Genomic DNA, 26,989 nt, shown 5'->3' on the forward strand with positions numbered 1-26,989 from the left:
ATTTGAGAGAGAGAGTGCACATCTGTGTGTGCAGGTGAGGGTGGGGGGCAGAGGACCAGAGGGGGACAGGAGAGGGACAAGCAGATTCTGCCCTGAGCACAGAGCTTGACATGGGGTTTGATCCCAGGATCCTGAGATCATGACCTGAGTTAAAACAAGTCTGACTCTTAACCACTGAGCCACCCAGGAGCCCTGCTAAGGCCTGTTTGGTTGTAGTTGTTTTCTGTTCAATCTTTTTCCATGCTTTATATAGACACTCCTATTTCTTCTAATTCTTAGAGTTTTATTTTTCTTTTATTACCAAGTATAATCTTGTACTATACTAGGATGTCATATGCATATTGAATAGAAAGTAATGACTGTGAGCATTCTACTGTGAGCATTCTACTCTTATTGATCATTTTAATAGGAAAGCTTCTTAACATTTTCTGAGTTGATGTGTGTGTATGCATGTGCGCATGTCCTTGTGTATGTATGTGAGTGCACATAAGATGCATAAATAAATGTGCAAAATAAATGGTATATGTTTTAAATACCGTTTGTTAAGGCAGTTTTCTACTATTTCTGATTTGCTAAGGATTTTTCCTTCTGTAAGTGCATATTAAACCTTCACATATTATTTTATGCATTTATTAAGATCATATATTTTCTTTAAAAAATTTAAAGAAAATTTTGTTTTTGTTTATGATCTATTCTGCCCTTTTACTTTCATGTCCTTGTGCCTTTGCGACGTGTTTGGATTAAGAAAAAACAGTCTGTTTAATTTGCAGTATCTGTTGTTTAACTGCCAAGTTTAGTTTATTATAATTCTGTGATTACTGATATATTTAGATATGTTTGTGCCTTTGTAATCACTGATTTTCATTGGTTTCATTTTTTCTATGTTTTCCCTTCTTATTTGGGGGGATAGATTGAATTTTTTGTTCCTTTGTTTATATTCCATTTTTTCCTTTCCATTGTTTTGGAATTTACACAGTATTATTTTCATGGTTTTCCTTGAAATTGTGTATTGAGCTTTAAAGAATGTAAAGGTAACTATCTTAATCCCCTTCTCAAACCCAGTTGAATAATTTCAGTGATCCTCTCCTATCTTAATGCTATGTTCTTTATTTTAGTTCTGTCATTTAAAAAATCCCACAAGTTAGACATCTTTATTTCTGTACAGACAATATTGTTTTGGTTTCCCTCTACGCTTATCATTTTATTCATTAACTATTCTTTTTTTGTTTTTTTTTTAAGATTTTATATTTATTTATTCATGAGAGACACAGAAAGAGAGAGAGGCAGAGACATAGGCAGAGGGAGAAGCAGACTCCCTGCAAGGAGTCCTATGCGAGACTCGGTCCCAGGACCCTGGGATCACACCCTGAGCCAAAGGCAGATGTCAACCACTGAGTCACCCAGGTGTCCCTTATTTCTCTCTTTTTAAAGACTTAGCCATTCATCTTTAGAGAGAGAGAGAGAGAGCGCAGAGGGGAGGGGTAGAGGGAGAGAGAGAATCCTGAAGCAGATTCCCCTGTGGAATCTACACATGGGGATGGATTCCAGAACTCTGAGATCATGACCAAAGAATCAAGAGTTGGCCACTTAACCAACTGAGCCAACCAGGTGCCCCTAGATTACTTATTCTCTTTTTAGCTGCTTCTAATCTGCTGCTTTACCCATTCAGAGATTATTTTATTCTTTTAATTTATTTTTACTGAAGTAGAGTTGACGCCCAATGTTACATTGGTTTCAGGTGTACAAAATGATTTGACAAGTCAGTGTATGTTATGCCATGCTCACCACAAGTATAGCTACCCTTTGTCATCCTACAGCTATGCTATTGCAGTACCATTGACTACATTCCCTATGCTATAGTCTTTTAATTAAAAAATTATAGTTTTAATCCATAGAGATTGCATTTTGTTTTCAAGTACTCATGTTCCTTCCTGATAGTCTTTTGTTATGTGCACATCCTTGTGTGTGTATACTTTATTTCATTAAATGTTTTGTACCAACCTGTTATATACTCTGTATCTAACAATTTCAGTTATCTACCATTCTTGGAGATCTGATTGCATTTTTTTTTTGTTTCTGTTAAAACTCACTCATACTGGGTTGCCTACTTTTTTACTTCATGATCTTTGTGAATATGTCGTTTGAACTTACCTATGTGAGAATATACATTAGGGATGCTTCCTCCAGAGAGGATTTACTTTTGCTTTTTATAGTAGAAAGGGGGTACTGATCTGAGATCATTCCAGATGATCTCTTGGTTTAAAGGGGATCTCAGGTGTGGCTTCTCCCAAACTGGTGAGAAATTGAGTCCAGGACTCACTATCCCAGTAGCATGCTGCTATCAACATCTACCCTCAAGACAACCAACCCTGTGGCTCCCAGCTAACCACTGCCCTGGTAACACATGGGTACATGTGTGTGGGGCATTCCTTAGAAACTTTTATGATTTCTTGTGAGATTTTTTATGTAGTATCTAGAACTCAGTTACCACAGGAGGAAGATTGCTCAAAACCCTCCATTGCCCATGATACCAGAAGTGAAAGGACTTTTTCACCTTCACATTTAATGATTATCAGCTGAACACCAAACCAAGGATTCCAAGATGTCTTCCTTTGTATTTTGAAAATATTCCTTTGTCTTCTTACATTAAATGTTGCTGTTGAAACTCTGGTGCCAATCTATATTTTCTTTCTTTGTAGGTTTTCTGCTTTTTGTCTCTGGAAAGTTTTATTCTTTCTCTTTGATTAGTGATCTTACTATAAGAGATCTAGGTGTGGCTTTTTCTCATTCACCCTTTTTGGCATTTTGTGAGTTCTTTGAGTCTGAAGTGTTAATAACTCTTTCTTTGTGGCAAATTCTTGGTTCTTATTTCTTTAAATATTTCACACTCACCATTTATTTATTTTATTTATTTTTATTTTTATTTATTTTTTGCCTTGTGGAACTGCTGTGAGATGGATGTTGACACTTCTATTTTATCACATTTTTTTCCACCTTTAAAATCCGGTCCTGTTGCCTTCAGCGAGAGTGCATTGATTAATCTTCCAGCTCACCAGTTCATTCTTTTCATTCTTCCGTGTCTTTCTGCTCTTCTACCAATCCTTTAAGTGCCATTTTACAAAATTTATTTTTCAAACTCAGGATTTTCAGTTGGTGGTTCTATCTGCTTCTTTGTACTCCTCCACATTTCCAATAACCTCCCATATCTCAATGAGGCTGTTTAAAGTATTTAAATTTTATTTCCCACTAGGTCTGGTTCTTCCAGTGTGAATTGTCCCACATGCTTCTCTAATTTCTGGTTCTTTTTGCCATTGTCAACTACTTTTTATTGCTTTGTGATGTTTAGCTGTCCTGTTTCTCTGTCTAGGAGAAGAATGACAGAAACTTGGGTGCTTGCCTGTCCTCCCCAGATGAGATGACTTGGTAGAGGAAGATGCCCTCAGGACCAAAGGGCAGTCTGGATCCCTCACTCTCTTTTTTTCTTCTTCATCCCGAGGACTTGACCCTGAGTGTTTCTTAACGCTGCCTGGCTGTGGCCTAGGAGAGGTATTGAGGTAGGAAGGCAGAGTGGTTAGGAGCTAGCTGGCCAAGTTGTACTAGTTCTTGTTAATGACCCACCCAAGCCAGGCACTGCCCTGGTCCTAGGTATCCCAGCAGCCCTTCGAATTGGTGCTTCTTATCTGGGCAGTGATAGTGACACATGTGGTACAGTTGGAGGACTCTCCTTGAAACTGCACCTCCCTTGTGGCCCTAATACTGCCTGGCTCCAGCCTTTCCCTGCAGCTGGGAACCCAGTTACTTCTGCTCTGCACTGCAGTTTCTCAGCTCCCTTTCTCTTCTGTGGCATCTCTAGGATTGGATTCCGAGGAGGGAGCCAGACAATGTGCTCGTTCTCCACCTTGTCCAGACCTGGGGAAGAAAATAAATTTGTAAGGAAATAATACCATCCTTTGCAGAAAATACAAGTACTTTCCATTTGATTAGATCCTCTGGAATGTGTGTGCTTGTGTGTGTCTTTGTGCTTAGAACTTGGAGCATTTGATCCCCAAATGGGTATGGTCTAAAAACAGTCTTTTGGGAAGTAATTGTTTTTATATGAAATCTGAAAATGGTATAGTAACTCTTTATCTTCTGCAGATGTGATGGCGATCTATTGTGTGGGACTCTAAAGAAAGTCTGTTTTGAAAACTTTATGATTAATGGTAAACACCTCATTCATGTATCTGTCATAAGTTCTTGGATTTTGAGTGTCTGGAAATAATATTCCCTTATTCCTGATGATCATAAATAAATGTAGATGTTAAGCACAATTTCTAATGCTGTGTGTGAATATATGTGTGTGTGTGTGTGTGTGTGTGTGTAATGGGCATATAACACTAACATGAAGTTATTCTCAGCAATTAATTGGTAAGTGATTTCTGAAATATCATTTAGGTTTATAATAGGTTGTTACTTTTCATTTAATATGGTGATATGATTGCTCCTTTCGCCCATGTTCCTTTTTCTGGGTTCTGCTTTGTGTTTAACCCAAATAGTTATAATAGTTATATAATTTGTTGCTTTTGTTCATAGAAGAAATTCATTTATCTTTTCAGATAATATAACCATAAGCTTCTTGAAAGCAGAAACTTCACTGTTTACCCATCTATCCTCAGTATTTGGCATATAGCAGGCTTGCTAAATATTGATGGAGGTAGTGAGCATTGTAATCCCATTTTAACGATGTGCATACTGGATGGCTCAGGAAGAGGAGTCAAATGGGGTGGTGTGTCAGTTAGGAATAGTGTTCAGATGTGATTAATAGATGGAATCAACCACTGGCTCTCAAGTTTGGCTGCGATTGCAATCACCTGGGCAGCTTGGAGAATTACCAATGCCTGGGTTTCACTCCCAGAGATTCTGATTTAATTGGTCTGTGTGCATGCAGGGGCGTGGGCCTTGTAACTGGGTGTTTTAGTCTGCTCCGGCTGGTATAACAAGATACCACAGACTGGGTGGCTTAAAGAACAGAAATTTATTTCTCAGTGATGAAGACCGGAGGTCTGAGAGCAAGGTGCCAACAAGGTGGGTTTCATTCTGTGGCCTCTTCTCTAGGCTTGTAGATGATTGCCATCTTGCTGTATGCACAGGGAGAGAGAGAGAGCTTGTTCTCTGGAGTCTCTTCTTGTAAGGACACTAATTCTAACCAGACCAGGGCCCCACTGTTGTAACTTAATTCAACCTGAATTTCTTCCTTATAGGCCTTATCTCCAAATACAGTCACATTGGAGGTTAGGGCTTCAACATATGAATGTGGGGAGGACAAAAGTCAGTCTCTAACACCAGGTAGTTCTTATCTGCAGCCTTTGTTTTTATGTCACCTAAAAGGAGTTTGGAGGTAAGCTTTTTAGGGTTGGTGTTGGCAGCAGCAGGAGATGGTGTCAACAGATTTCAAAGAGCCAAGCTCCTTCCAACTTTCTGCTTCATCATCCACAGGCTGTGGCCATATCTTCTAAGTTGGAATGTTGGAATTCCAGCTATGATATCTGTCTTCCAAAAACACAGGGGAAGGACTCTAATACCTTACTCTTCCTCATTAGTTAGAACTCAGTCACATGACCACATCTAGCTAAAAGGAAGATTGCAAAATGTATTCAGGCATAGTGTACTGTGCCTAGCTAAAAATTGGAGTTCTCTTAATTTGATAGAGAAGAGAAAATGAATATTGGGTTGGGTAGTCAGTGGTCTCTGCTACATTTGGCTTCAGACCTTGAGTTAATCCGTGCCAGAGCAGAAGTTGTAGACTCTGGTTTCAACCCAGTAATCTTTCCACTGCTCCCAGTAAAAGTAGAACATGGATATTCGGAAACATCTGGTAAACTTGGGCAATAAATATTTGGAAGATAAGAGAAATTCTTTTCTTTCTTTCTTGTGCTTGCTGCATCCACAAGAACTGATGTGCTTGACAGTAAGGTAGGGTCATGGCACTCCATGAATCTTGAAATAAACAGATCAGTGTATGGTCACAAATAGCACATTTCAGTTCTTATCTCACCGACATTTTGTCAGCATTCAACACAGCGGGTCACAGCCTCCTTTCCTAAACATTCTCTTTCTGGGATTCTGGTTTCCTCCTAGCTCTGCCTTATGCTCTCTATCTCTTTTGCTCTTTATGATTAGATTTACCATCCCCCCCCAACCCCCCTAACCCTGTCTTCCTTTTAAGAGTACTCCTCCCTGCCTCCCCTTCTCATCCAGTATCATCTTTCTGTGAATCTCATACATGCCTTTGGCCTCAATGGCTCCTTATTTACAGGTGGTTTTAACTTGATAGCCGTAGCTCAGACCTTCTTTGGGCTCCAGTTCCATTCATCCAACTGCTAATCGACATCTCTTGGAAGTTGTAAGTCTCTCAGTTGCAGAATTCCCCACACTTAATTCCCTGTTCATCATCAAGTCTTGTTGATTGTACCCCTGTGGTAATTCTGCTCCACCTTGGTCGAGGCTAGTACTAGGAAGACTGAAGTGTTTTATTTTTAAAGATTTATTTATTTGAGAGAGAGAGAGAGCAACAGAGATTGTGAAATAGAGCACGAGCAGGGAGGAGAAAGAGAAGCAAACTCCCATGGAGCAGGGGGTGCGATGGGGGGCTCCATCCTAGAACCTTGGGATCATGACCTAAGCCAAAGGCAGAAGCTTCACTGACTGAGCCGCCCAGGAGTCTGACCATCAGTTTTTATTAAGCTTTTAAGAACTTCAATATTGGGGCACCTGGGTGGTTCAGTGGGTGAGCATCTGACTTTGGCTTAGGTCGTGATCCTGGGGTCCTGGGATTGAGTCCCGCATCAGGCTCCCCTGCTTTTCCCTCTGCCTATGTCTGCCTCTCTCATAAATAAATAAAATCTTTTTTTTTTTTTCTTCCCTACAGAGTCCCTGCAATGTGCTAGGTATCCTGTGCCAAGTGCTAAGGATACACTGGTTGGGTGGGGGTATAGACAAGGTCCCAGCTCTGATGCAGGGCAGGGTAGAGGAATGTCTGCTAAAGGCCGACACTCAACCACAGAGTCACTCAGGTGTCCCCCCAAAAAATGTTTTTTAAAGAAATGAATTATTACAAATAAAACCTAGTTTTGGAACTAGATTTTCTTCAAATTTCTTCAGAAAGTTGTACTTATATAGATTCTTTTTTCTTTATCCATGAATAAAGGTATCCATGTCAGAGGTGCCTAGGTGGTTCAGTCGGTTAGGTGTCTGCCTTCTGCTCAGGTCATGATCCTGGGGTCCTAGGACCGAACCCCACATCAGGCTCCCTGCTTAGCTGGGAGTCTGCTTCTCCCTCGGCCTCTGCCCTCCCCCACCACTGGGCTCTCTTGCTCTCTGTCTCAAATAAAATCTTAAAAAAAATTGATATGCATATCAAAGAACCTGTGTACAGCTGGCCATGTTGAGAATCAGGTACTAGTCCTTGCCAAATAGTATTTCCGTGGCACCTCAACAGAAGAACAGATCCAGGTCCTTGTTTTAAGTTCTGTGTTGTTGGCATTGTAGTCAGTTAACTAAACTGCTGACACAGTGCAATATGAACATCAGCGTCAGATCTGATTTACTGTCTGCATTTGGAAAAGTGACATGTGCTTTTGGAAGCCCTTGTTTCATAACCCAACAGATCTTTAGGCACAGCGATGGTGGAATAGTCTGCAAAAGAGAATCGGTCAGTTTCTGCTTTTGTAGACCTGAACATCAAAGCTCAGAGAGGATTAGGTATCTTGTCACCAAAATGAGAACCCGTGGTTCTTGAGGTGTGTTCATATCAGCAACATCAGCCTTCCCCTTGGAATGCATTAGAAATTCAAATTCTTGAGGCACTTGGGTGGCTCAGTGGTTGAGCATCTGCCTTTGGCTCAGGTCATGATCCCAGGACTCTGGGATTGAGTCCCCCATCAGGCTTCCCATAGGGAGCCTGCCTCTCCCTTTGCCTCTTCTCTGTGTCTCTCATGAATAAATAAATAAAACTCTTAAAAAAAACAAATTCTCATGCTCCACCCCAGACCTCCCAAATCAGAAACTTGGGGGGAGGGCCTGAAGGAGTTGTGTTTTAACAAGCTTCCAGGTGATTCTGATGCAGCTAAAGCTTGAAAACCACCTGTCTAGGCCATGGTCGGGTCTCTTACTACCAAGTTCCGCTGCTTGCTTCTGTGCTGTGTCACTCTAGGGAGAAATAAACAATTCTTTGACCCAAGGACAGTGGGGTTTAGGGCCTGACTGAGTTAGATATTTGGGAGCAAAGCTGAGCCTAGGAATCTTAATGATCTGAATTGCTTCCCCTGGTGGGTCTCCACAGGCCAGCTTCTCCGCTCTCTTCATCTTGATGGGAGCCAGGCTGGGGATGCCCACCCTTCTTTACCCCCCGGGGCTTTACTGAGTATCAGAATCTTTTTCTTTTTCTTTTATTTATTTATATTTTTTAAGATTTTATTTATTCATGAGAGAGACAGAGAGGCAGAGACACAGGCGGAGGGAGAAGCAGGCTCCATGGAGGGAGCCCGATGTGGGACTTGATCCTGGGACTCCAGGATCACGCCCTGAGCTGAAGGCAGGCGCCAAACCGCTGAGCCACTCAGGGATCCCCCAGGATCTTTTTCAATGTGACTTGATGTGGGTGTTCAACCTTACAGTACAAAGCAGGGACTTGATTCAATACTCAACACATTGTAAGGATCCCCAGGTGTAAGTTACCTGTGTTGTCGATGGCCAGGGTGAAAATGTGAGCTGTGCACTTGATATTTTACAGTTTACTTAGAATAGTGCGAAGTTCTTCCCTAAAGGCACTGGAAACTCAAGAGTTAATAGTTCAGAAGGTGAGAGGCAATATTCTGCAAGCCTGTATTAATCCTTGTTAGGTCTCAGTTCTTGCTTTTGGAATTAAATCACCTAGTCTTTAAAAGCAGATTGAATCTCATCATAGATCAAATCCAAGCACAGTGCATCAAATCTTGTTTTCAAAGTTAACGTTGACTTATGCTGGTGCTTTATCAGGTGGCTCCCGAGGCGGCAGCCTGCCGCCTGCTGGCTCTTAATCCTTAGGTGGTTCATTCAACCTGGCCCCTGGGCCCCTGTGCCCAGGGGAGCACCTGAATAATGCTGGTTGATCTGCTTATGCAGGAGCTTATGCCAGGTAGTTTTGTAACTTTTCCTTAAATCTTTCTCAAAAATACTTCAGAGTGACAGAGCCAAGAAATAAACTGCTTGGGTTGTTGTGATTTAGGAGTGGGCTTGGGCTCGATCAGACTAAGACAAAATGAGGTCATCTCACGCCTAAGTGCTGCTTGGTTGTATGGGCATGTGGGTGCTTAGACGTTTGCTGGATGAAGGATTGTGAGGGAAAGCTTGACCAAGGAGAAGAAAACCAGGGTGGTGAACAGCCTGTAAGGTTTTCTTCTGTCTCTGATTTTGCACTGGATCTTCTACTGTAGGGTGTTTTAGGGAAACTTTGAAATTCACATTCCAAATTTCCTGACCTTATCCACAAAGATTCTGATTCTCTAGGTGTGGGTTGGAGTCAGAAACTCACATTTTTAATAAGCTGCTTCGCTGATTCATAAAGCAGGAAGTGGCCGGCCCAAACTGAAAGAAATGTTCTTTTTGGAAGGCTAGATAGTTCAGTATTTTTTTGACCTATACACTATTGGTTGTCAACTTTATTTATGGATTATTTTTTAGAGATTTTTAAATTTAGAAATATGTCAATACTTTTATTTTGGTTTTGCCTCTGTTATGCCCTCCCCACTCTAGCATATTCACCCTTATTTTTCTTTAAATTAATATTAAATTATATGACAATTATATTTAAATGTTATATTATTAAAACTACTTATTTTTTTTAAACTGAAGTCTTTTTTTTAAAAGATTTTATTTATTCATGAGAGACACACACACACAGGCAGAGACACAGGTAGAGGGAGAAGCAGGCTCCATGTAGGGACCCCGACGCGGGACTTGATCCTAGGACTCCAGGATCACACCCCAAAATTGAAGTCTTTATCATACCATTTTACTATGAACTGTAAAGAATGTGATCTATAATACTTCTACTTCTTAATGGTGTTCCGGGGCAATGTTTTGGAAAATGTTCCATGCACATTTAAAATGAAGCCCTATTTTCCACTGGGGTATACAATTACTTGTAAAATTTAAAATGTACTATGTTATCTTAAATCTATGTAATTTCTGTGTATCTGTTCAGTTCTGGGTGATGATAGGATTCTACAACTTCCCAATCTATATTTTATTTTCTCTTTACTTTTCTATCAGTTTGCTTTATGTATTTTTGATTCTGTTTTTGCATCATTGCGGTGAAAACTGTATTTTAATCCACATGAGTATCTTAATGGTTTAGAGCTATGAGCTATCTAGCTAGATTGCCTGAGTTAAAATCTAGCCCCATGATTTCCTGTAAGATCTTGAACAAGGTAACCTTTTTTCACTTGAGTTTTTTCTCTGTAGAAAGCAGTTATGATCACATCAATTTTGTAGGACTGCTGGGAGGTATAAATGAGTTAATATGAGTAATAATACATGTGCGTGTAGAAAGTGCTCTGTAAAGATGAACAGTTATTTTTACTAATGGTTGAGCTTATATATCTTTAAGATGTCTGAGAGCTAGCATAATGGTTCTGCTATAGAACCATATCAGACTAAATTTTTCTGATCGATTGAGATTGGGCTTGTTGTATTGCATGCCTGAATGTTTGTGAATAACCGAGTTCTTACATAATTCTCATGTAATAGAGTATACTTGTCTGCCTGGTTGGTGATGAGCTTTAAGACCTGATAATTTAGTACCTTCTGGAGGATGTTGGAATCTCTGCCTTGTGGTGTTTTGGGGGATGGGCATGGTGGTGGCAGTGGTGGAAATCTGATCATAAGTTGAGTTGTAGGTAGCGGAGACTATTGGAATGACTATGGTCATCAAGAAGACATGACCACCAGTTGACCTGTGAGCTGGACTCAGGAACTTGGAGGCTCCTCGCCCCTTACCCTGTCCTTGAAATGTGGGTTCCTCTTGGCTTTTCTGTTCCCAAAGGCTGCTCCAAGAACACAGCCCTGAAATTGGTGATGTGATGGGAAGAACACCTGCATGGTATGTGTGACCGCATTCAGCAAAGGCCTCTTTATAAACCTTTAAGGTTTAGAGGGTGGGCACATGGATTCATCTTTCTGCCGCCCAAGACAAGCCTCCTATGTAAGTTCCCTTTGAGTGTTAAACTGCCACCTGCCAGGCCTCCTATGTAAGTTCCCTTCAAGTGTTAAACTGCCACCTGCCAGGCTGCCTGCTTCCCTGCCCTCCTTCACCTGCAATTTCAGATTACATGAGAAACTCAGATGGATTGGGAATCCACAGAGGTATAACATGGCCATCCCATCTGCCATCCCATCATCACAAATTACAAGAGTTAAGAGGATTTTAGGCATTAAACCTTGGCCAGGATTGAGGTGGCCTGCAGAGGCTGTGTCTTGGAACTTGTGAGGTTTTGGCACTTCCTCTCCAGGTTATCTTGAGAGAAATTCTGGAAGATCTATCTTCTCTCCCAAGCAAAGAAACTCGAAGGGTTATGATTGTGAACCCTTTGCCGAGAGGAGACCACCGTGATGAGGTGTTATGGACCAAGCTGGCTATGCATAAATGCCCTCTCAAATGTGACTGGCAGCTCCAAAGAGTTGTGGAGAGCTTCAGTGGGTTGCTCTCTGGAGAGGAGAAGGGCTCAATAAAAATGGCCAACAGATGGTATTACATTTGAAGACTTAAGGTGAATTTAGGAAAAGATATCCGCAATTTGATATTTCCCCTCCTCTTCCACATACTGAGGTTGCTGTTCTTTGCTGAGTTTCCTCATTTTAATTTTCTGCAAACAGTAGATGGGAAGTTTTGGAAAGGTGATTCTAGATGTCAGAAATGGTGCTATTTTGATTGGCTGTAGACAGGAGGGAATGGGGTGGGAGCTGGAACGAGGAATCTGGGTGCGTCACGCTGGAAAGCACCACCGCTGGCAGCCCTGTGCCTTCAGCTGGCAAGTCCTCTAGTGGTGTGGGCCTGAGGGAGAGGGACAGAAGGCGAACATGGAGGAATCCAGCCTCTGTGACAGGGTCTCTGGCTCTGCCAATCTGATGTGCTGGTAGCCTGGGGTTCCGAAAGAGTCAAGGTGGTAAATAATCCATCCAGAAAAGTGTCTTAAGTGGAAGACTAAAGTTGCTGTTGTCCTTGGTGGAAACAAGGTCGTGTCTGGTGAGTTCCAGAAGTCAGGGCAGGAGCTTCTCAGAAGACAGGGTGCCCAAGGAGGCTGAGGCCCTACTGCTGTCCACCTGTGGTCAGCAAGAGCTGGATCCTTAGTTCTCTTTCACGTGGGGATGGGGGTGGCAGGTCTGGCAGGCAGGGGGCAGTCCCTGAGGCTCTGGCCCTAGCATCAGGTGTGGAGACGAGGGGCTGAGCCTCCGGGGAGATAGGAAGATTCCTGACAACCTATTAGAAATAACACAGGTATGAAAGGTGTCTGCTCAGACATCAGGAGAGGCGAGAACCTCTTCTTCCCAGGACCTTTGTTCTTGTCATTTTAATTTTCACCTTTCAATTCAGATGAAATGATTTAGTTTTTTGTCAGGACCAGCCTGTCTGGCAAAGCTAGTCTTCAAAGGAAGATTTTTTTTTTCCACTGCATTTTTTTTTCTCTTTATAATTCTCTCGTGGTTTGGTTGCAACTTTCCTGTCCACATCAGTGAGCTTCCAATGCCTGACTCCCATTCTTGCCTGTCACATTTCTGCCCCTGGCTGGAGTTTGGTCCATGGTGGTTGGTGTGCTTCCAGGCCCCATTCCTCCCTGCTCCCAATGTAAAAATGTATGTTTTTTCAACTTCCAGATCCTAAAGTTGAACCGTAATGAAACTGTCAGGCAGCTGGGCGAGATCAAGAGGCTACAGGTGCAGACAGATGACCTGAGGGATGCAAGAGTTGGAAATCAGTGCTAGGAAAGGGCCACTGCTGACTGTGTGTAAGGGAGTCAGAGCATGTGCAGGGGAATGTGAATGTGTATGCACATTTGAGTGTGTAAAAGTGTATGGGGGTATGAGCACATGAGTTCAAAAATGTGGATGTGAGTGTGAGCATGAACTCAAGTATCTGTGCACATATGTGCAAGTGCATGTGAGAACATGTGAGTGTCAAGTGTGTGAGTATGTATATATGTAGGGATGAGTGTGTGCGTGCATTTGTGCAGTGTTTCTAAAGTAGTCAGGTTTGTCTGAAGGATAAGCAGTAGGCAATGGCTGGTCCTCAGCCCTTTCAATGAAGGGGCCTGCCACTTGCCATGGCTCCCAGTTTTGGAATTGGCCAGGGGTGCCCCCAGGAAGCTGGTCTTCTAGCATTTAAGATAGCTCTCTTCTTGGGTTTGAGTTCTCCCCTGGTTCTTTCTCCACAGCATATCTCCCCTGGTTCTTTCTCCACAGCATATTCTTTGCTTTGTTAACACAGCAAATAAAATAAGCTCAGTCTGTATGAATTAAGTTCACCTGCACATCATGTTGCATGCTAAAGTTTGAAGATACTCTTTTTTTTTTAATGAATAAGAGGGGCCCCTGGGTGGCTCAGTCCATTTAGTGTCTGCCTTTGGCTCACAAGATGATCTCAGAGTCCTGGGATCAAGCTCCTAGTCAGGCTCCCTGCTCAGTAGGGAGTCTGCTTCTGCCTCTCCCTTCTGCTTATGCTGTCTCTCAAATAAATAAATAAAATCTTTTTTTTTAAAATAGGAATTAGGTTTGTCTTAATCATTTCTCTAGAAGGAAAGACCTGAAAGAATGTTTTAGGATTTTATCTAGCAATTTCACTTGGGTTTATGAAATATCACTTAGAAATATGGTTAACTTTTCCTATTTAGCTTGAAAGCTGTGACTTTCAGGTATAGCTCCAAGTTCCGAACAGCAGTACTGACAGAGCCATGACCCTGTGGGAAACCAAATTTAATTTCTTTCCTCCCAGGGGATTTGAGCAACCGGGGTTGCCCTCCTTAATGCCGTATGGACAGCGCTCACCTTTAGTGACACAAGCTAACTTACCTTTTGGAGGCCATCCCGAGGGAACACTTTGTTGAGTCCGCTACGGTTTTTAATCTGATGGTAGGTACTCCATCACCTCTCTCCAAACACAGTGGTTTTTGTCTTTAGAAGACTAGTAAATTATTGATGACCTTCCTTAATGCACATGATTCAAACTTTGCATTTAAAGTATTTCAGGACGCCATGGAATTTTTTTTTTTTTTTACATCTACGACAGGTTAAAATTAAGATGTAAGTTTGAAATACGTATTGTGAAAAAATCATTAATGCATCCCCATATCCTGCATAATGTGACATCATTTGGTTACTCTGTCATCCTTCTTGGGCAAAAGAAAAACATTCAGTTCATTTCTTTGCACCAGCTTCTGAATAATGTCTTTGCAAATATACAATAAGTTGTTGAAACAGGATGAATTTGGGAAGCTGCCTCTAGGAGAGAGGAAAGCTGACAGGTTCCTAATCGATGAGGAGCTGGTAGAAACAGTAAGGAGAAAGATGTCAAGCCTTTTCTCCATTCAGACCGTGGCATAATGCCTTTCCCTTGAAGCCTATTCAGATCCCCTTCCTTTTCTACTTCCCCAGTAAAGTGGATCAATGGGGGATGCTTCAGCTGAGGCCTCGGGTGGTGGTGGAGGGCACAGAGTGCTGCGGTGGGCGCCACGTGTCCTTCCCTACATTGTAAGGATCATTACTGTTAATGCTCTGCCTTGCCGGGAGCGGTGTCTGCAGAGCTACAGTCACAATGACATTAAATATAGGTCAAGTCGAAAACATTTACTCCTAAGGAGAAGGCAGGGTCAGCACTTAAATAATTTGATCATTGGCAGCTCAGAAATTACCCTGGCTCTCTCATCGAATTTGGTTTTCGCCACACAGAAAGGAGTAGGAACAAATCTTAAGTAGGACAGCCCCCCCCCCCCCCCCGGCTCAGTCAGTGGAGCATGCGACTGACTCTTCATCTCAGGGTTGTGGGTTCAAGCCCCACGTTGGGTGTGGAGATTACTCAAAAATAAAATCTTTAAGAAAATTTTTAAAAATAGGACATGCAAATAGAAATAAAGACTTTATTTTTGGTAAATTTGTAAGACTAACTGCTGTGACATATCTTGATCTTAATGGCCTAATTCAACAGAACTTCCTTATTCGTGTACCAGTCTGATGTGGCTGCTCCTTAACAGGTGACTCTTCCAGGTGATGATTCGGGGACCCTGGCCCCCCACCTCTTTGCCATAGTTGTTGCCGAGGTTCCCAAGTTCACCTGCAGGTTGTCTCTGTTTCCAACCTGTGAATGTATGAGAGAAAGTGAATGTGTGAGAGATTGAATGTGTGTGTGTGTGTGTGTGTGTGTGTGTGTGTGTGTGTGTGTGAATGTGTTTTGTGTGTCAAGCCTGCATTGCTTTTGCTCACATCCTACTGGCTAAAATTCAAGTGGTGACATCCTAACTGCAAGGGAATCTGGGGAATATATTCTGGCAGTGTCTCCTGGAAGAGGAAGAAAGGGATTTGGTGATGAGCTTTTAGGCCTATGCTTCTCAAACTTGATCTGCATCAGAATCACCTGGAAGCTTAAAATGCAGCTTCCTGGGCCCCTCCCCAGAGTTTCAGATTCCAGGGTCTTGAATGGGGCCCAACAATTTACATTTCAAATGAGCTCTCAGGTGATGTTGGATACAGCTGGAGCAGGGACTTTAATTTTGAATGGTTCTGTCTGGGATACATTTCTATATCTTGATTTATCCATGTTAATCATGGAATCTGGAAGTCTCTCTTTATTATCATCATGGCCTAAGGTATAGGAGGGAGGGAGATGGGTAAGATTAGATAGTCTTGGCCAGGCTACTCAGAATGTTAAAAATAATTAAGAGTAGAAGATTTCTTAGAGGAATTGGGGTTCTGGAGGACTGGGACCTGGGGGATGGGGCACTAATGAAGTGGCTGCACCCTGCCGAATCGGACGGGAGGGGAGTGGGTGCCTCTGCTGCCAGGAAGGGAGCTTCCAGTTCACTAGGTTAGTTCTGTTGAAACAGGAAGGCTGGGAGAATAAAGTTTCTGAGCAAGTAGGGATTCAGAGGAAGTGACAAGGAAGGACTGGCATGACAAAGGGGAGTTTGTGATGGCTGGAGCCAACCAAGCCTGGCCCTTGGATTGTGAGTTTCTCTGGGTCTCTGGATATCTGTAAATTGGGAATGACAATGTGTAATTGTTGGGTTGCTGTGAGAAGGAATCAGATCAGAGGGTTGTAAACTTTCTTGCTTCATGGTGCTTATATGTGAAGAAGCACCCTAAGTTTCATTTATTTATTAAGTGGTTAGCTCCAAACAAGTTCATAAATGTTTGTTTTAGTACTTTGATATTTGTAAAAATAATAATAAACATAAATGGAAAAGAATATACTTGTTTAAATAACCCTCAGTTCTTCTGGATGGGATGTATGCACCTGTGGGCCCCACGTGGCTTCTCAAACCTTGGAATCGTATTGGGCATTGGTACCCTTTTTTCCTGTTCCATGTTGACGTCTGCTTTTTATCCCAGCACTCGCTGAAAACTCTACTTTGCAGAGATGCGATGTTGTTCAAAGGAATATCATGCAATCTGACATTGAAACTGTGAAAACAACCTTAATTAGTATGTGCACAGTATCTGACCTGTGTTGAGTATTGCCATGCATCCCTCAAAAATGTAAATTTTTGCAGTGCTTCTGAGTTCACGGTAGTGACCTAGGTGCTTTGGTGCCTGGTGCAGTCCAGAGTGGGCAGAGAACACACTTCTGCCTCCAAAGGGTGTAGAGTCTAATGGGGAAACTAGACATGGAATTAGATGCTCCTGTAAGTATAGACTCCCATCGGGGCTAGGCCAGGAAGGACAATTTCAGGTGCTATGAGGGCTTATGGGAGTAATAGTTGAATATCAGGAGGTTTCTCAAGTTGGTGGCCATTGCGTTGTTCCTAAAGGCTGAGAAGTTAACATGGCAAGAAGGCAAAGAAACCATAGTCTAGGGAGTGGGGAATAGGATTCTGGGCAGGTGTTTTTCAAACTATGGTGAAGGACCCCCTCCTCTTCCCCTCGGTTACACTGTGGTTGATTCATGACTAGTATGTAGCTTGTAAGTTTCTTGTGTGTGTGTGTGTGTGTGTGTGTGTGTGTGTGTGTGTTGGACAACATTTGGACTGTTTATTGAGACATCTGATCGTGCCATTGGATGATGAAGCAAAGCCAAATTACAAAGCTGTTGTAGGCTGGGAACAATCTGTCGTCCGGCAAAATCTGTGGGCCTCACTTTGAGTAACTGTTCTAGACAGGGAGGAACAGCATGAGCCAAGGTCCTGTGGTGGGAGACAACGTGGTGCTTCTGAGGGTGGAGAGGAAAGGCTAATGTGAATGGAATAGAAAGTGAAAAGGTTGAAAAGTCGGCAGGGGCTGTAGTGAGTCTCTAGGCCCCAGGAAGAAGTTGAGCCTCAGATGAAGACCTTTCCGTCCTGGTGGAGAAAGGGGAGGTTGTTGTGATGACTTCCTAGGTGAAGGGTGGAGTGGATAAACAGGCTATAAAGATGTGTGGCTATAGAGATCTGTTTGAGTGATTCAGGCAACTTGCAGTCCCTCTGCTTTGACCTTGCAATGGCCTCCCAGAGCAGAGTGGGTTCTTCTCTCTTGGTGTTGAAAACGATGTATAGAAGGGTCTGCTGGAGTATAACAGGTGGCTGTGTGAGCGTGCTAGTTCCCTGACAGGTGACCCCTAGAGCTCCGGTTCCTTAGGGTTACCTGGGCCACCAGCAGGAAGCTCAAGGCCCAGCTTGCTGTTCCCTGGGTATAAACTGGCCTCTCTTAGAGGCTTAGAGGAATTCCAGCTGTTCCCAGGAATCCTATGAATTTTGTTACCCAAGTCTGTGTCCCAGTGCATCTGCTTGCCTTTGGGGGAGGCAGGGATCATTCAGAGGTTTACTGTGGTATCCATGGCACTAGACGAGGTAATGGGCATTGCACCAAATCCTGAATGGACCTGGCCCTTGCCTTGCCCATAGTGGCCCATTATAAGTACCCTTCTGACTTAAGAACCAAGGGCTCTCTCCCAACCCATGGGCTGACTTCTGCAGGGTCCCCAGGAGAGACCTTTGGTTTCCACCTTCCTGAATCAAGAGCCTTGATGTCAATTTAAAGATGGCTTTCCTCCTTTGCTTCAAGGAGTGAGCTGGAGAAGGAAAAAAAAAAAATGACACACTGTGGTTTCTTTGCACAGGTACTTTGTGCTGGATTTTGAGGCTGGCATCCTGCAGTACTTTGTGAATGAGCAAAGCAAACACCAGAAGCCTCGGGGAGCCCTGTCTCTATCTGGAGCCATAGTGTCCCTGAGTGATGAAGCTCCCCACATGCTGGTGGTGTACTCCGCTAATGGGGAGATGTATAAACTGAGAGGTATGTTCTCCTGCTAACTCTTCAGACTCGTCTCAGGGGCTGCACTCATAGTTACCATGGGGATGGCTCTCTTGTGGGTTTTTTTTTTTTTTTTATTCACTTTTAACAATTTGCTGTGTTTGAAGACTGTGTGGTGATAGACACTGCCTCTCTTACGCCTGGGGTGGGGCAGATGGAGCTGACATTAGGAATTGCTTGTCCTAAATAACTGAGGAATTAAGGGCAGATGAAAGGTGAGTGACAGCTCAGCTTTAGGATTTCAGATTTTTCATATTAGCTCAATGTATATTTTCTTTGACTTTACAGTATGAATTCACTACAATCCCCTGTGGGGCTATGCTGTGAGGACAAAACAAGCCTTTAAGGGTCAAGGCACTCCCTCCCGCCGCCTCCAGTTTCTCTAGGACCATCTATCAGTAAAGGGCCCCTTCACGTATATTGTATTTATTTTTGTAGTATTAGAGCCTGATGAGGAAGCCATCTGCTTGGTGTTAATTCTTTTTTTTCTTTTTCCCCTTCTCTTTGCTTCTTGAGAACTGAAGTCTACTCAGCAGCTTCATGGAGGATAATTCCCCAGGAAGCACCACATTTGGCCATCGCTATAGGTTCAGCTACCCCCAAGGCATATCCATCGTATAGGTTTTTAGCAATGCCAGATCTGACTGTAGCAGTCTAATTTGATTGCTAGATCATTCTTCCATCATTCCATTACAGTTGCATTGCCAGAAAAATTGTCAACGTCTTCTAATGAAACAACAAAAACAAAAATCCAAATGCACACACATACCAACCCAATGTTATTAAGTAAGGTCTGAGGAAGGATAGTTAGTATTTGTATGTATTAAGTGTTGGGGGTTGGTTGATAATTCCCCCTTCTTACATTTTTCTTTGCCCAAGTAAGGGCTCAGTACAAAGAAAATGCCCCTTCTATCTCTCCTTGACCCTAAGGAACTACAGTGATAGGTTGGCCTCTGCAAAGCCAGACCGAGGGCCTAGACTCCTGCCTGAGTCCTGTTTTCATCGTCCTACCTCCACGCTTTACTGCCAAGAGATGGAATAAGCTAATGTTTCTTTATTATCTATGTACAAGTCATATTTTAGAATCTATAAAACAATCCAAAAACCTATGAAATAAAAATGCCTATAGTTGAAAAAAGTTTTTCAGTTTTTGGAAACGTGGCAAGATTCATGTTCTCTTTGGAGATTCATGCAGTGTGTGTTCTAGCTGGTTAGATTTATATGGTCCTTGCTTTTGTTTTGCTGTTTATTGCTTAATAAATTGTTAGAGCAGAAACAAAAGCAGGTGAAAAATTTAATGGCACTACCCCCTCACCCGCCCCCCTATGGTTTATAGAATGACACAAACCCACACAAATGAAAAAATCCAACTAATATGACAATTGAGCCATCTCCTTTTGCCTTTTAAGAGTTGATACTATTCTCAGGATTATTAAACCCTAGAATTTTTTGTTTTTGTTTGTTTTGTTTTTTAAGGGCAGTTTTAATAGCAAACACAGAAGTTTTATTATCTGCGTGACATTATCACAAGGGGTAAATTTAGCTTAAGGTTAGCAATGGCAGAAAAGGCAGGATAATTTTCTGCAGATATATGGCTCGTCCTTGGCTTGTCCTTGGCTCATCCCAAGAGGATTTGGGTATTGGTTTTCTCATTGCACATCTCACTTACACGTAGAGTTGAATGGATCTTGATGTCAGTAGATACATGGCTTCTGGGAGTGTTTTTGGTCATGAGCCTTTGAATTGGCAGTTCTTCACCTTTCCTGAGGAAGAAGGCTCTAGTTTCTGTGGAATCCTTTGAAAGTCAAGTTCACCTGGCCTTATGCTGGTCTACCACTCCATATTTGTTCAGTCAAAAGTTCAAGCTGAAGTTGAGTTGTATTGACAATGACACTGAGGCCCTTTTTTGTAAACAATTATAACTTCCAGGGGAACCTGTTTCCTGCACAGTCAACATTATGCAGTTAATGTTATATTAAACTATTTATGCAGTTAATTATGCAGTGAAATAGATGATTTAGGTTTTATTAGAACCTGTTATGTATCCATGATACTTTAAGAAAATGATGTGATATATTTGAGCAATTGAAGTGTAGGTGGAAGATAATGACCAAACACTTGGTTTGTATTTTAATGTTTCTTTGGGGGAAATTTGAAGATCTCTAAAGCAGCATTTGGTATGTTGTTCTGTCCAATCATAACATGAATCATTGAGAACACATTAAAATAATTCAATTGAATGCTTATTTTGTAGATGCCAGTAAGTCCACGGTACAACTCTAGAAATAACCAAAGGTCCTGAAAAACTATACTTGGAACCTTTTGTTAGCCACATGTGTAGAGGTGCATAGAAATAATCATGTTTTTCCTAACCTGCTTTTTATTTTCATTTTATTTTTTTTTAAGGTTTATTTTTTAGAGTGGGAGGAGGTGGGGTAGAGGGAGATGGAAAGGAAGCGAGAATCTGCAAGAGACTCCCCACTGAACATGGAGTCCCCTGTGGGGCTCCATCCCATGACCCTGAGATCATGACCTGAGCCAAAACCAAGAGTTGGACACTCAACGGACTGCACCACCCAGGCGCCCCCCACTACTGCTACCTTTTTAAAGTAGAATTTTTTTTTTCCCAGAGGAGGTTAAAAAGAATGGCAAAATTGTTCCTAAAAGAGACATTTCAGAGTACATTTTTTAATGTGTTAAGAGGGAATTTTCTGTTGAGATTTAGTGTAATTTGTTTTTTTGGTGTTAAGCACTGGCTGCTTGAGAATATTGTCATCTGTCTTTGTTTTTCCCTTTGTTCTCTCCCGACCTCCCTCCCTAGGCCCCCCACCCCCTTAGGTGGGTGTAGAAATAGGTTGAATACATTTTGGAACAATCTCTGCAAGCATTTGCTTTCTCTCTTTTAGCTGCCGATGCAAAAGAGAAACAGTTTTGGGTGACTCAGCTTCGAGCTTGTGCCAAATACCACATGGAAACGAGTTCTAAGGTAAGTAACCACCAGGGAAGTGTGGAGGCATTGGGGTAGTTTGGATAGCTCCCCTTCAGTCCATTTATCTGTTTCTTTGGGGAAGCTGTTTTTCATGTTATTTTTGAAGTTGCCCCCATAACGGAATTCATACTGCTACTGCATTTAAATCTAAAGCCAAGAGAAAAGTAGTAGGATTAGCTTATAGGTAGAATGAAGAGGCCTGCAGACACCTCCTAGAACTGATTCTGGAAAGACACTTCTCTTGTTGCAAGTTGTCAGTCTGGGCAGCTGTTCATGTCTATTGAGAAGCCCGAGTGGGTGATTTCACCATGGGGGCAGAGGAGTCAGATTTACTGTTCATGAAGAGTAGTTATTGTCAGTGATCCTTAAATAAAACCTGGACCCCAAATTGATTAAGTATCCTGCAAGGAGCTTCAGCATTCCAAGTATAGAAATGCTCTCCAGTAATTTGGCATCCAAGTATGAATTCTTTTCTCTCCAGGATTCGGCAGGAGGTCTTAGATCAGATAGGTAGGCATTTTCATGGATTATTCGGAGGATTTCCTAGCATTACTTGCAGAATAAATTTATTCAGGGCAATGCATATTTGTTGAAATCCATGCTCAAAGAACTACTCCTTTTATATCATTGATTCCAGGGTGGTACAGTACCACTTGCAGTGTTTTTTCCACATTCCATGCATCCAATACAAAGACCCACATATGAAACTTCTGATGATTTGAATCCTGTTGCCAGTCTGCTGTCTTGCCCAAGGCCATGGGAGATGTCTTGCTTAGGTACACCTCCCTGTTCTGCCTCCGAGTATAACCCGAACTTCATGATTCGGGTTATATTTCATGAACAAATCTTCATGATTTTGTTCACTGTTCATTTTTTTTCTTTTAGAAGACATCTTTTCCTTGACTTGCTTACTATTGTTTCGTTCTTACCCCTCTTTACTTAGCCCCAGCAGAATCTGCGTTATTATAGGTAGTATAGGTAGGGCCCTACTTCTAAAGAGTTGTGTTTTTTTTTTTTTTTTTCCCCTCTCCCTGGCTTGCTTTATTTTCCAGGAATTATGATAGGAGTTCTGGGCATTTCATCAGTATTTTATACACTCCTAGGTAGGACAGTTAATCATTTTTCTTTTTCCATGTATCTTTTTACTTTTTTATGAAACAGAAGGGCATAAAATAAAAAGGACAGATCTCCCTGGATTGCCATGTGTGCTCATTAGAGATAATTGCATTTAACACTTCTTGTATGTCATTCAAGCATATTCAAGCATGTGTTAGTATGTATGTATATCTGTATCTGTATTTTTTACACAGATGGTATCGTATCATGCATAACAGTCCCACCCCCTTTAAAGGTATTTTGGACATATGGGATCTATTACACTCTTAGGATGGATGGATGGTGTTCTGAGGAATGGTTGTCTGCTTTACTTAAGTCCTCTACTGATGGACATTTAGGTTGTTATACATAATGCTATAGTAAACATCTTTGTATATATATATCTTTTTGTACCTCTAGGTATACATATGATGAATTGACATCTGTGGAAATGCTGGCTTATAGACTCTGTGTCAGCTCTATTTTCCTAGACATTGCTAAATTGTCTTCTAAAAAAGTTGTCCTAATTTGTACTCTCACCAGTTTGTGTTAAAGATGCATTTCCCCCTCTCACTGACTGTGGCTCCTCTAACATTCAGTTTTTGATAGTCTCATGGATAAAAAATTAATCCCCCATGATTTTCATTTTCACTTCTAAAGTCATGACTGGGGCTGAGAATGTTTTAAAATGTTGATTGCTATGTGTATTTCTTTTATGTGACCTGCCAGTTTTTATCCTTCATCCATTTTTCTATTGAATTCTTTTTTTTTCCTCCTTGATTTGCACTTAGCTATATGGGTATTGAGCATATTTGTCCTTTGCCTGTCATTTGTATTGTAGATATTTTCTCCTGGTAGGTGACCTATATTTTGACTTTGAATATGTTTTTTGCTATGTAGGTTATTTAATTTTTGCAGTCAAATTTATGAATATTTTCATTTTTGGCTTTTGGTGTTACATCATGCTTAGTAAAGGCTTCTTTGTTCTAAAATTATGAAAACATTCTTCAGTGCTTTCCTCCAGTGAATTTATAGTTTAATTATCATGTTTCAATCATTGGTTCATCTGGAATTTATTTTGGATGTAAGAATTGAGGTCGGGAAACCAACTTGAAGTGCGTTGATGTTTTAATGAATCATTGGAGACAAGGAAAGGTAAAGGCCTCTTAATGGTAGTAAGAAATATGAAGAGAATTTGAAGATTCTCTGAAGGAGAATTTGATTTACTGACATGTTCTCTGGGTAGTTTCAAGAATACAGATTAACCTGTTAATGTAGAACCCAAATAAATAATAATTTAGATGGTAGGGCCTGAGACCAGAAGTAGGATTGCTGACCATCCCTCATTTATAGCATAGCTATTGTGATCCACTAGGGAATAATAATTTTTAAATTGTGAACAGACCTTGGTGGTTTAGCAGAGATATTACGAAGTCCAAGGCCACTTAGGCAAAAGCTAGTAGTGAAAATGAAGCTGAGCTTAACATGACTATAAACTTAATGTCCAGCTACTGACTTTGCATTATGGTTGTTAGGAATATATGCTAAGCCTTCTCTTTATTCTGTTCTTCCTCGTTTATTCTCAGCAGGGTCAGATCTCTCTCCAGTAGATTATAGAAAATATTCTCCCTATGATTACTTGGAATTTTGCCTTTTAAAAACTTTTTATTTAAAATGAAGCTTTCCCTGGAGCAAGGATGAGGCAGTTGGAATGGTGCCAGCATTCTAACTTAACCTAGTGAGAACTATGGGATAATCGTGTTCATAGAGCCCACAAAGGACTTCACGGACGCTGTGGCCAGTAGTTCTGAAACCCAGACCTGTCTCCGTCAGTATCCGATGAGGTTTTCCCCAGTCTTGAAGTGAAATGAGAAAAACATTTCCTAAACATGCCTGAAATCAGCTTTATTCTATATAAAGGACAGCTTTTTATTCAGAAATTACATTGCTTTGCTTTTAGAGGGTTAAAATACTCTTTTTATTGTAGAAGATACGGAGTATATACGGACCTATTGATTGCCTTTTTAAAAAATGTAGGTTTATTGAAGTATAATTTACATAAAGTAAAATTCACCCCTTTTAAATGTGAAGTTTATTTTTTGACGGATGCATGCAGTCATGTAACCATCACCACAATGGTCATTCTGCCACCGTGAAAAGTTCTCTCATTACCCTGCTGTGGTTGATCCCCTTCACTCCCCCTCAGCTCCAGGCAACCACTTATCCATTTTCTGTGTGTAGTTTTGTTTTTTTCGAGAATATTCTATAAACGGAACTATACAGCCTTTCACATCAGACTTCTTTCACTTAGTGTAATACTATTGAATTTCACTTATGCTGGTGTATTAGTAGTTGATTCTTTTTAATTTTTTGCCGTTTTAGTGACTGGTACTTTTTGTTCTTAATATATTTTTTCCAAAAGGGATGCCTGGGTGGCTCAGTGGTTGAGCGTCTGCCTGAAGGTCGTGATCCTGGGGTCCTGGGATCGAGTCCCACAACAGGCTCCCTGCAGAGAGCCTGCTTCTCCCTCTTCCTGTGTCTCTGCCTCTCTCTCTGTGTCTCTTATAAATAAATAAGTAAAATCTTAAAAAAATGTATATCTTTTTCAAAAATCAAAAATGATTATCAGTCCCCAGATTAATCCCTAAATTCTAAGGTCAAAAAAATTTTCTAGATCTCTTCTCAGATTTTAATAAAAGTACTGGCTTTTGAAACCTAAGAGTCTAGCTATCTTGTGAAGCCCCTCTAGTGTCCCCATGAGGAAGCTCTAGCCGGGAGGGTGGGAGAGCCAAGGCTCGGGCTCAGGTCTCTGGTTCCTGCTCTTACCTCACACATGTCAGTCGGGGCTGCCATCTTTCCCACCATGGGAGATGGGGCCCCTTATAGGACCATTTCTCTTCCATGTGGACAGAAACTGCCAAAGACAGAAGAACCCCTTTACTGGCCACAGTAGATTCATCCTGTGGCTGATAGTAGTAGCTTGACGTGTAGTCCCAAGGGTGTGAAGAGGGTCTACTAGGAAGACTAGGACACTGACTTTCTCTGAAAATACAAACGACAAAATAAACCACTTATTTTTAATGCAGTATTAAAATTTAGGCAGCATAAAGCCCTGAGTGGCAATGAGTGAAGAGAGAGTTGTAGGGAACTGTCTTCGTGAGAATTTACTTTTATGTGACTTTGAAGTCTCAAATGTGGGAGTGGGCATCTAGTTTTTATCAAGTAGGTGGTGTTTAGAAGCCCCTCTGATGGGGTGCAGTGGTGTTCTGGGGACTGTGATAAGCACTGAGCTTGGGAAAGGAACTGTCTGTTGATAGGAGTAATGATGTTTAGTAACCTCTGTGTGCATGACCATTGCTGGGGATCATACTACCCTTCACAGTGGTCCTGTGAGGTAGGTGGTATTGTCTCCATGTTTACAAATTAGAGGGCTGAGGCCAGTGGAACCTCAGTGGTAGGCTCAGAGTCATGTAGCCATGAAGTGAGAGCCCAAGTCGCTAAACACAACCCCCCCCCCCCGCCTCATCCCTCCTTCTGGTTTCCTGGCAGGAGCTACGGAAAGGTTCAGGATGGTATTCTTCTGCCATGAACTCTGTATTTTATAATGTGGAGGGGACAGCTCTGAATAAGACACCTGTAATTTTTATGTACTTGAGGGAACCCTTTTCCAATCTTTTAAATAGATTTTGATCCCAGAATTCTTCAGTGAGTTGGCTTAAAAGTAATGTTGGCCTTTTGCACTAATTTTTTTTTTTTTTTTTTTGATGTAAGCTTATGATAGCACTTTTGGCAAGTGCCTGTGAACTTTGAATGCAAAGCGTCTTCTGATTGAGTATATATGCATGTTTCAGCTCAGGACATTCTAGTTTACAAGAAATAATGTGAAGTGGAGTGAGAGGTCCTACATTTAAATCCTGGCTCTGCTGATTATGTGTTGAGAGCAGACCTGCTCAGGTCCCTTTTATTCTTTCTGATCCTCTGTCCTTATCTTTGAAATGGTAACATCTGTCTCCTGAGGTGGTCCTATGGTGCCAGAAAGGTAATGCAGGCAAAAGCCAGATGCCCACAGGAAGCACTTCACAGTAGCTTGCGCTGAGTTTTAGTAAGACTGCTGTGTGGAAGTCCAGCATCTCAGCCGCCCTTAGTGCTTTGACGAAACCCTAAGGAAAACAAGTATGCTTTTTCATCCCTTTGTGGTTACAGGTCTCTTTTCACATAGGCCCTGTGATTTGCAAATAGCCATGTCAGAGAACTCCCGGTCATTCAGAATCAGTGGAAGTCCACAGTTGGGGGCAGGGAGTTGGAGAAACTTACCAGTAATGCTGTTTGCAAGTGGCTTTGACCTGTGGGAAAACAGTAGTCAAGAGATTAGAAAGCATTTAAGAACATTCAGAT

General features: G+C 41.7%; 1 protein-coding gene across 5 annotated transcripts in view; it reads left to right on the forward strand.

The window, feature by feature from the left end:
• The window catches only part of OSBPL10 (oxysterol binding protein like 10), a 293,987-nt gene that overhangs the window by 82,620 nt on the left and 184,378 nt on the right, over window positions 1-26,989 (forward strand). For 4 of the 5 annotated variants that reach the window (XM_055321640.1, XM_055321637.1, XM_055321636.1 and 1 more), the window contains exons 2-3: window positions 18,317-18,492; window positions 21,417-21,496. In XM_055321640.1, the coding sequence (XP_055177615.1) occupies window positions 18,447-18,492; window positions 21,417-21,496 (126 nt within the window). In that variant the 5' untranslated portion in view covers window positions 18,317-18,446. Of the gene's footprint in view, window positions 1-14,072; window positions 14,143-18,316; window positions 18,493-21,416; window positions 21,497-26,989 lie in introns of those variants that run through there. The other variant, XM_055321639.1, reaches the window with a different exon arrangement.

Source organism: Nyctereutes procyonoides, unplaced genomic scaffold, assembly GCF_905146905.1.
Source record: "Nyctereutes procyonoides isolate TBG_1078 unplaced genomic scaffold, NYPRO_anot_genome, whole genome shotgun sequence".
In the NCBI taxonomy this organism is placed as follows: domain Eukaryota; kingdom Metazoa; phylum Chordata; class Mammalia; order Carnivora; family Canidae; genus Nyctereutes; species Nyctereutes procyonoides.